General features: G+C 42.9%; 1 protein-coding gene across 1 annotated transcript in view; it reads right to left on the reverse strand.

Moving 5' to 3' along the window:
- The window catches only part of NME7 (NME/NM23 family member 7), a 210,938-nt gene extending 200,114 nt beyond the window's left edge, over positions 1 to 10,824 (reverse strand). Inside the window, exon 1 of the mRNA XM_004589161.4 lies at positions 10,689 to 10,824. Within this exon, the coding sequence (XP_004589218.3) occupies positions 10,689 to 10,691 (3 nt within the window). The 5' untranslated portion in view covers positions 10,692 to 10,824. The remainder of the gene's footprint in view (positions 1 to 10,688) is intronic.
- Between the last annotated feature and the right edge of the window lie 35 nt (positions 10,825 to 10,859).

A 10,859-nucleotide genomic window follows, 5' to 3' on the forward strand; every position in this document is an offset into this window, starting at 1 on the left:
TGGACTGTACTCAAAGGAATACATCATGGAAATATAGTGGAAATAATTATGTTCTAAGGTGGAAACAGAGAAGCAAGTCCTCATGCATGCAGTACAAGGATGGACTCACATCAATAGGGTTAATAATCTACCTTGATGGGAGACACCACAGTGACAGCATGATGGACTTGTGAAAACTCATGCAAGACACCTATTGTAAGACTGAAGGAGGGAACAGAGGGGAGGAGGGGGAACCTGGGGCAGGGATAAACGCCAAATGCATTCCTCTGACGGTGGTTTCATCTGTACTAGCACTATTTCTGCACAAGACTGGGGCCTGGGGCAGGGCAGAGCAGATGTTGGGAACGGCACGGCTGACAGGCAGGGGCAGAGATGGCTCCATTTCTTTCTTTTTATGACCTTGGAAATCTCTAGCATTTTGGATGACTTGCCCTGTATTATCTCTCACGGTCCTGGATTTCTTTTCCTCCCTCTGTATCCCTTCACTTTAGATATTTAAGAAAAAATACAAAGACATGAAAAATAAAACAAACATAGTAAGGAAGAGAGGATAATTTATTGAGATGGTTTTAGCCAAATGTTAGTTTTTACTTCATTTTCTTTGTTTAGAAATTAAAATTCATTGAATATGGAATCAGTCATCTCAAAGTACTTCAAAATGTTCAGGGGAAAAATGGAATTAAAATGTAAGTCTGTCCTGATACAAAGGAACTCAATTCACACGAGGGACATTCAACAAGTTCATGAAAATGCATATTATAAACTATGCATGGATTTCAAAGTTTCATCTTGCAGTTAAGTTACCCCTTAGAATACCCATATTCCACATTGGATTGCCTGGGCTCAACGCTTGGTTCTTGTTCCTGACTTCAGTTTCCAGAAGAATGCCATCCCTGGGAGGCAGCAGAGATGGTCCAAATAGTTGGCTCCCTGCCACTCACATAGGGAAATGAATGGTGCTGCAGGTTCCCAGCTTTTGCCCCAACCAAGTCCCAGTTCCTGTTGGCACACAGGGAGAGAATCAACAGATGGGAGCTGCCTATTGTGTCCCCCCTTTCTGAATCTCTTTGTCTCTCAAATTTTAACAAATTTTATACCAACATAAACTTTTTCATTCTATTTTTACATTATGTTTTTAAAGATTTATTTATTTATTTTGAAAGAGTTACAGAGAGAGAGGGTGACACAGAGGGAGTTCTTTAATCTGCTAGTTCACTCACAAAATGGCCAGCAATGGGTCAGGTTGAAGCCAGGAGCCAGAAGCTTCATCTGGGTGGAAGGAAGCTTGGGTCATCTCCTGCTGCTTTCCCAAGCCATTAGCATGGAGCTGAACTGGCACTGACACACCAAAACAAGAACCCGTGCCCACACTAGATGCCAGTATAGTAGGTGCTGGCTTTACTTAGCACAACACAATGTTGGGCCCATTTGTCCAGCCTTAACTTGAAAGGAAGAGGAACAGAGTCGGGGAAAGATCTGTCACACACTGTTTCACTCCCCAGAATGAGGCTAGTTCGAAGTCAAGAGTCAGGGATTTCATTTTTCAATGAGTTGTTTCAAGTTTCCTCATAAATTTACACACCACAATTATGAAGTAGCAAGAGCAAAATGTGAATGCAGAAGACATATGAGTCTTGGAGGACAGGCCACTTCGTCTGTTTATCTACAAAACATAGGAGCAAGGTCAGTATTTCACTTCTTAAAAATCAAACTCTATAGTAAGAATTCGTTTCAAACCAACAAACACACAGTCCCAAAAAGTGAAAACAACTTGCATGAAGCAATTTTTACCATTTGTTGTCCGATGTACTGTTGGCCCTACACTGTTTTCTAAAGGCTGCCTGCTCTTCAGTTTGTAGGTTAACATTGGCTAGTGGGTCATAACCTCAATTTCAGAATTATTGATCTTAAAAAAAAAAATCCAGTCTCTCCCAGTTCTATGACCTCGTGTGTCCTCTAGCTACCTCTTTTTTTTTTAAGATTTATTTATTTTATTACAAAGTCAGATATACAGAGAGGAGGAGAGACAGAGAGGAAGATCTTCCATCCGATGATTCACTCTCCAAGTGAGCTGCAATGGGCCGGTGCTGCGCCGATCCGATGCCGGGAACCTGGAACTTCTTCCGGGTCTCCCACGCGGGTGCAGGGTCCCAAGGCTTTGGGCCGTCCTCAACTGCTTTCCCAGGCCACAAGCAGGGAGCTGGATGGGAAGTGGAGCTGTCGGGATTAGAACCAGCGCCCATATGGGATCCCGGGGCTTTCAAGGCGCTAGGCCACGTCGCCGGGCCAGAGCTACCTCTTGACCTCAAAATCTCCTGCGTTTTCTACCATTTTCTCTGCTCTGATTAGGCTGGCTCTCTTGCTGCTTGCTGCACAAACCAAGCAGAGACGTCTCTACTGACTAGCATTTCGGGGGTTCCCACCCCATTACCTCACCCGCATCTCTGCTAGAATGTCTGCAATGGGAGAGATTTTCCTTACTATGATCCAACTAAATATCATCCCCTTCTACATTTTTCATTCTCTGTACCTCTAACTTGCCTACTTTTTCTCAACTATTGTTGGTATCTATCATTATTCCACATAGCAACTTGTTCATTATATGTCTCACAATTTTCAGACATTTTATCTCGAGAAAAAGAAGACTCTTCTGTCATTCAGTGTTGAATTCTGGGTGCCCAGAACAAGACCCAATACTTAATAAGAAGTTAAAAATGATTGTTGAACGAATTAATGAGGCTAAAGTTCTCTGTAAAAGAGTACATCACTTTTGACATAGAATCAAAAAGATTTTCTCTGGTGGTAGACAGCCCTTCGTGAAAAAAAGGTTCACTATTCATGGTCTCGATCAAGTGCACAGCAGAGAAATGCAATTGGAAGTTAATTTCCTAGCTTTTATACAGAAATGGTACAAAAACAGAGATCACATTATTAATGAAGTCATTCTTCCTTCAGATATAAAATTCAATGTTCTTAATGGTGAAAAAAGAGATACCTAATACAAGCAAATATTAACCTTTTAAAAATTGGGACATATGTAGTGAAACTTGATAAGCAACTTAAACATAGGAATGCTTTAACATAAATGACACACCTGTACTTGTCCCACCACATCAAAGGATCTTCAGTTTTTCAAAAGCCATGTTACTGTACCTCAGTAGCAAGAAACAGACTGGGCAGGAATAATCCAGCTCTACTTCTCAAACTGAATTATTGAACAATAAAAACACTAAACTACCAGCAATGAAAGCACATGTTCTCAATACCCATCTAAGCCGGAGAGAAATTCATGGATTTTGGGGCCACCTACATGGCTCAATGGGCTAACCCTCAGCCTGAAAGCAATGGCATCCCATATGGACGCTGGTTCGGGTCCTGGCAGCTCCATTTCCCATCCAGCTTCCTGCCTGTGGCCTGGAGAAAGCAGCAGGCAATGTCTCAAGTCCTTGGGACCCTGCAACCACGTGAGAGATCCAAAGAAGGCTCATAGCTTGGGATTAGCTCAGCTCCGCCTGTTGTAGCCATTTAGGGAATGAATTACTGGATGGAAGATCTTTCTATCTGTCTCTCCTTCTCCCTAGAAATCTGCTTTTCCAATTAAAAAAAAAAGAATTAAAAAAATTTCATGGATTTCAGATCTAATATTTTTGAGAAACATATCAGACATGTTTAGCTGCTCCTAACACCACAGATCATATGACAGTAATAAAATTGGTCTCAAGGCCGAGTCCCACTGTCTGCCATCCTTCCCCCGTTTTTCATGCCTTTGATTATTTCCATCAGGTAAAGTAATCCATGAGACAAATTAAAGAAGGGACTTAATACTACGAATTTTTTTTTTCAAAATCCATGTAACTGAATAAAAACATCACTAGCCTCAAATATTTATTTCTGAAGCTTGTTTTAGGTTTAATCTCCTTCCATTTTTCCCAACTATCTTCTCATTAGGCAGAAATCTGGCTAAATATGAGTAATAACATTTTATATATATGGCATTTATATGCTCATTTCATACCTACTGTCTTATTTAAGGCTCATAAAAATGTTTTAAGGCAATATTAATAGAATGTTATGCATAGGGCTTGGTGCAATAGTGTAGTGGTTAAAGTCCTTGCCTTGAACGCACCGGGATCCCATATGGATGCAGGCCATAATTCCGGCAATCCCACTCCCCATCCAGCTCCCTGCCTGTGGCCTGGAAAAGCAGTCGAGGACGGCCCAAAGCCTGGGGACCCTGCAACCCACGTGGGAGACCTGGAAGAAGCTCCTGGCTCCTGGCTTTGGATTGGCTCAGCTCCAGCCATTGCAGCCACTTGGGGAGTGAACCACTGGACAGAAGATCTTCCTCTCCGTCTCTCCTCCTCTCTGTAAATCTGCCTTTCCAATAAAAGAGCTATATGGGAAGTGAAACAGACAAGACACAACAAATGGTGTATTGGCATTGCAGGTGGAAGCTTAGCTCACCAAGCCACAGCACCTGACCTGAGCAAAACTGATTTTGTTCACATCAAATTAATGGAAGTTCTTAAAATAGCAATGGATTTGGGAAGTGAAACAGTATAAACAACTTTTCTAGAAAGTGAATATAAGGTTCATGAAAAATACTACAGACATTTTTGGAGACTAAGATATCAATCATAAGCTATAGCATTATCAACAAAGGACGCAGGAGGAGATCAGAGCAGAAACATAATCTCCATGGAGAAACTGAAACGTACACCCACCACCTCAACACCCAGCCGTCCTTGCTACACCTTGGAGAAGATTTCCTGGGAACGGCAGAGGTCCAGAAGTGGACAGTTGCGAAATGTCAATTATACGGGGAGAAATTAAGGATTTCTGATCCTCCAAGGCAAGCAAAACGTTTTTCAAAGTTTCTAAGATCGTGCATGTTATTGTTACAAATAGTATGAAAACGGGCATTGTTAAATCAAAATGACATGGCTAAAGATCAAATAACACAGATCCAGCAAAGTAGAACATTTTAATAAAACAGGTACAATCTATCGAGTGATTTTATTGCTACATTTAGAATAAAATCTAACACCCTTTCCACATTTCATAATTTTCAATCTGCAGTGTTGCCAGTCTCTGCTTCTGGAGTTCCACTCTAAGGCTGTAGGCCTTAGACACACTAGCTCTCCACCTTATGCTAACGCACTCTTTAGTCATTATTTTCCCTTGGAATTTTCTTTTCCTAGATCTCCACCAGGAAAATTTCCTTTCACTACTGAGAACTCGGTCATTTGGCATGGTAGTTACAACGATGTTTGCGACCACCCACACAGCCCACAGCAAAGTGCCAGCGTTCAAGTTCCAGCTTTGCTGCTGATTCATAGCCTGCCTAGGGGACCCCTTGGTAGGTAGCATGGGACATCCCATGCGCTTGGATCCCTAACACTCATCTGGGAGACCCAAACTGAGCTCCACTGTCCTGGCTTCAGCATGGCCTAGCCACAGTGTTACAGGCATTTGGGGATTTGAACTTTTGGATGCAGGATCTCTCTGTTTCTCTATTTTTCAATTAAACAACAACAAAAAAAGTATTTTGTTAAGTTAGTTTCTCCTGAGGATCTTTCCTGATTGTTCTGCTCTCAGACCAGCAGTATTACATTACCTAATTTGATTTTCTTCATAAAGCTTATCACCCTTTGAGATGGTCACAGTCATGTATTTGTTCACATATTCTGTTTCTCTCCAATTAAGGAAGAAAGGGGTTCAAAAAATAATATTATCAAGAAGGCTTGTCCTGCCCATCACAGACTAGGTCAGAATATTGAAGTACATTTCACTTTGTAATTGACTTTTGTAACCCAACTTACACGTGTTGTTTATCTTCAAACATCTGCTTTCTTCCATAATTTCACGAAGTAAGGGTCATTGTATGCCCCTTATTTACCAGTGTGCAGCCACCAGTGCCTGGCATAGAACAATTGATGATGGCGTCCCATATGGGTACCAGTTTGTGCTGCACCTGCTCCACTTCCGATCCAACTTCCTGTAATGGCCTGGGAAAAGCAGTGGAAAATGTGCCAAGTGTCTGGACCCTTCCACTGACATGGGAGACCCTGTTGAACTTCCTCACTCCTGGCTGCAACCTGACCTGGCCCTTTTTTACATGGTGACCCCTGAGGGAATAAACCAGTAGATGGGAGAGATTTCTCTCGCCTTCGCTCTTTCAAATAACTAAACCTTAAAAAGAAAACACCATTTTTCCCAGCTGAACAGTTAAAGTAACCAAAGGCATTGTGGGTAGATAAGTGCAGAGGCTCAAGATAAAAACAGGAAAGCGACGTATAAGAGACTTTATAAACAAAGTTGAAAAACTGAAAAGCATTTTATGAAAACATCCAGTTCTTTATTTAACAATCATAAGATGGTCTTTGAAGGCTCTGTTAAAATAGAAACGTTGACACATCTGTACTTCAAAAGTGTAGATTAATTCTCAAGGAAGACAGCTGATTAACTCTGAAGCCCTTTTACACAAATGGTTCACCTGGAGTGACACTATGCAAGTAAAAGCTACATTTAAGATGCTCTCGAACATTCAGATCTGTTAGAGGAGTCTCAGAATTACCTGTTCTCCCCTCTTTATACATAAATCCATGACCCCAGTACAGTCATTATCTTAAGCAACATCTAGGAGAGACAGTCAACTACAGTTGTCAATTTCTCCCTCAGCAAATAAACGTGGTTCTATAATTTCTGTTCATAACCTAAATCTGCTCCTAGGAACCATACTATGACAAAAGCAGGTGCACATAGGCGCTGCTATCAAAGTTCAGCAATCAGGGAGCCCCACCAGCCGAGCTAACAACCTCCACCCTCAGCTGCTGACGGAGAGACCAGCCACTGTTGCTGTGACAAGGGCGTCAGAAGCTAGCCAGCACACAGTGCACCACGGCCTTCTGATGAAGGACGGACATCAAATGGCACCAGAGAGAGGTGGGTACATAGACAAACAAGAACATTCTACTCTAGCCCATTTTAGGCTTTTGATACATTCAGAAGTTTATTTTTCTTTCACACAGTAAGAATGCTGTCATTAGATAAAAAAGAAAAGGCGAATCTGCATGCTTGAGATTTCAAATCCATTGCCTTCTAATGTAAATGTTCAAAAACATACACAATTAAAAAATGAAAGATCACAAAAGATACCCTTACCATGTGCAGTAAGTACTGTAAGTTTCTATTTTATGCTCTCTTTTTAAATGTGGCTACATAGCACAAATCCATTTAACAATCGAGTAATGGGGCACAACCCACAATTTGAGTAATACAGGCTGCTAGCAGACAGATAGATAAAAGCAGACAGACAGACAAGCTGGCCTCCATTTACCTCTCAAACTGCATCTCATGCTCTTCCACTTCATGTATCCCCCAGTGTAGCTAACCATGCACTTCATCACTCAATTTGTATCTTTTTTATTCCATGAAGTAATAAGCTCTTATTTGTTTTTCCCTGTTTCCTTTCTGCTTGAGAAACTGTGACCTTACTGGTTCAAGATCCAGATGAAGAGACAAGGTATCTTTCAGGTCTTCAAAGTAAACTCCCTTCTTCAGAAGGACCTGCACTGGCCCCCTAATTGGCAGAATCATCAACCCCAAAGCTGCAGTCAAGATGGGGAAAATGAGAGCAGGAAGAGAAGTTTACTGGGTTTTTGTTTTTTGTTTTTTGCTATTAGCATCATCGGTAAGTCTGTGTGACAATAAACAAACCAAAATGTAGCAGGCAGTGGGAAAAAAAAAAAACAACAGTATTTAGCAAATGTCACTTTCCATCCCCCATGCCACTGCACAGGCCATTGACACTGTCTTCCACTTGCCTCATGATGATTTTCCTGGTGCCCTGAGTGAGAAGTAAGAACTCTGACTCCAACTTCCTTCTCCTGCAGACCACCTGCCCCATCTTTCCGTATCCTCACATACATTCAGCAAATATCTGAGTGCCTCATATGCTGTAAGCAATAGAAGTGAACACGGCAAACTTCCATTCCTCAAAAGTTCACGGTTTGGTAAGAGTGAAAAATCTATAACCAAATAATTCCAACTAAACATGTCATATACAATCAGAGAAGTAGACAGTGATAACAAGAAAGAAATATTTACTCCTGCTTGGGTGGAGGAAAAGGCATGATAGACACTTAACCCAGATCTTAGATGGATCACTAGAAATTTAATAGGCAAGGAAAGACTAATGGGAAAAGCAATAGCACGAACCAAGTAGAGAAAAGAGAAATACTACCAGTTTGAAGTTGTTGGGTGTGTTCAGTAGTAACCAGCTAAAAAGAAAGAGGCAAAAGTAAGTATCTAGGAAGGTTGAGAGAAAAGCTAGAAGGGCAAGTGCCGGACATGGAGGGTCTCTTGAGTGCCATTCTACACTTGACTGCAGGAAATGGAGAGTCAAGACTTCCAAAGAGGTAAGTGGGATTAACAGAAGCAACTTAGCAGTTTCTTTCTGGTCGCAGAGAAAAATGATAAACTAGAGAATTTCCCGACCAGACTGTAAAAGACACTAATATAATAGCTAAGATAAACATGAAAAAATTCTAACCAAAAATAGGGTCTAATGACCAATGGAATATAGGTGACATAGGCAGAAGGTGTGATGGAGTGCAGCCCTCCATGGCTAGCACCTTGGTTAGTTCACAGGGAACAGCCCTTCCCACCTCCTCTAGAACCATTCACGTTAACTGAAGGTGTGAAAACAGTTCCAGAGGCTCCTTGTGTGTGCCCCACCCCTCCTGCCTTCTGCACTATTCAGAACAACTGACACCACAGAAATGACCCCAGAGGCTCTGCACACCGGGCCCCTCCTGCCTTGTACTGCACTACGTTAGGGTAACTACGGGAAAACTTTGGGCTCTGGTAGCTAGCTGTCTTCCTGCCTCCTGCCTCGGTAAGTCTTTCAATGATTAGAGGATGACAGCTTAAAAACCCCTGAGTTTTGGTCTTGGTACAGAGGCTCCTACAGTGTAGGGGGAGCTGCTGTCTCCAAGCTTCGGCAATAAAGATTCCTCCTTAAATCCTACATGTGGGTCCTGAGCGATTGCTCTCACACTCTACAACAAAGCACATTAAAGAATGTAGGATGACTCTGATTTCTAGTTTCAGTTGTAATATAGTAGTATCATTACATAACTGGATGAAAAAATAGGAGAAACCAAGGAAGAAAAACAGCAAGTTTGCTTGTTTCATACTGAGATTGAGGGGTCTTTAAGGCACCCAGGTAGAAGCGTCCAGGAAACAAGTAAGCCAGACCTCAGTAAGTCTGATATGAAACACAGAATTGAAGAGTAGATCTTAAGCATCAGGAGGATCCACGTGTGTGGACAGATCATCCAAGGAGAACATACAGGCTTAGGAAGTAAAAGTGAGATGTGAATCCCAGAGAACGGCATTTACAACATAGGCCATGCCACTGCCAAAGACAAGCAGTGAATGGTCTTGGACTAGAGTCACCACAGCCAGGCTAAATAAAATACAATGGGATGCGCAGTTAGTGACTGGCCTTCAACAGGTCAGTAGAAGGTAGGCAAGGACAACTTCGTCTCCACATCATTAGCAAACGGAACAGACAAAGGATTCTTGAAAATGAAAGAGAAGGGGCAGAAGCTGAAGCAAATACTATGCTTTCAAGCAGCTTAATGACAGGGGGATTTGAGCAACCACTTGAGGGGGAAAAAAAAGCCACAACATAGGGGAGGTGCTTTTGTTTTTATTTTATTCTCATAAGACCTATGACTTGAACACTGAAGAGCAGAAACTGGACAGGAAGTGGCTGAAGGCACAAATGGAAGATAATACTTGGAAATCAAATGCCTTCTAATAGATGGGAGCAAATGAGCGCAGGCGCGAAGGTGGACAGCTTGTCCTGCAGCACCTCTGCCTCTAAACGTGAAATGCAAAACTAAACAACAGTTGAAAAAGACACCGAAGTGTAGGCTGAGGCGTGAAACCAAACAACCGGGTAGGACTCTGTGGTCAGCTCGGAAATGATGTTTGCAAATGGGGTCCCTTCAAGTGAAGGCTTGGGAACCTTTCCACAGCCATGGGTATGGAGGAGCATGCCTGGGTTACAAAAAAGAATGCTGGGCAGTAACGAGGAAGCAAGCTGTGATGATGCAATAACGATGCTAAACTTACAGATACATCCTGCGAACAGTAAGTTTAACAAGCACCAAGTGATTTCCCACGGTTCTTAGTCCACTAGAACTCTGGCGTTCTCAAACACGTGGTTGAAGAAAAATCACGTACGTGCTGACTACAAGTGGAACTACTGAGCTCCATTTTTATTCATGCAAAACATCTAGGAGTCAGGGGCAAGCACATGAATCCCAGGATCAAGTGCTTCTAACCACAGACCTAGAAGGTCAGGCATTTACTTAAGACAGCTGGTTCAACTGAGTGGCTTTAAAAAAAAGGGCGGTGGGGGAGGGATTTGAGACAAGGATGCTGCTCTGTCTTGGCACTGCCCGTGTTAACCCTAAACTTTCTGAGCATGACTATAAAAAAAATTCATGTTTATATTGAAGTGGAATTCAGGGTGCTGCACGGACGGCCCACAGGAACGGGGAAGGGAAGGCAATGCCCCAGCGATGACCCATAGGAACGGGGGAAGAGGAAGGAAGCGCCCCGAGGAGGTTCCAGGCCAGTCGAGCAGCTCCAGGGCCTCTCTCAGCACTCACCATAGCTGCGAGATCTCAGCTCCGGGAAACAGCGTCGCGCCAGGAAGACGCCACCATCAACATCCGGTTACTCTGGCAACGGAGTCCCGCCCACCGCCGCACGCCGGGCCCGTCCCCCGGTGCCTAGTGCTTGGGAGGACTCGCTGTGACGCCCGTCTCCGTGACAGGTCC

Source organism: Ochotona princeps, chromosome 2, assembly GCF_030435755.1.
Source record: "Ochotona princeps isolate mOchPri1 chromosome 2, mOchPri1.hap1, whole genome shotgun sequence".
Classification (NCBI taxonomy): Eukaryota; Metazoa; Chordata; class Mammalia; order Lagomorpha; family Ochotonidae; genus Ochotona; species Ochotona princeps.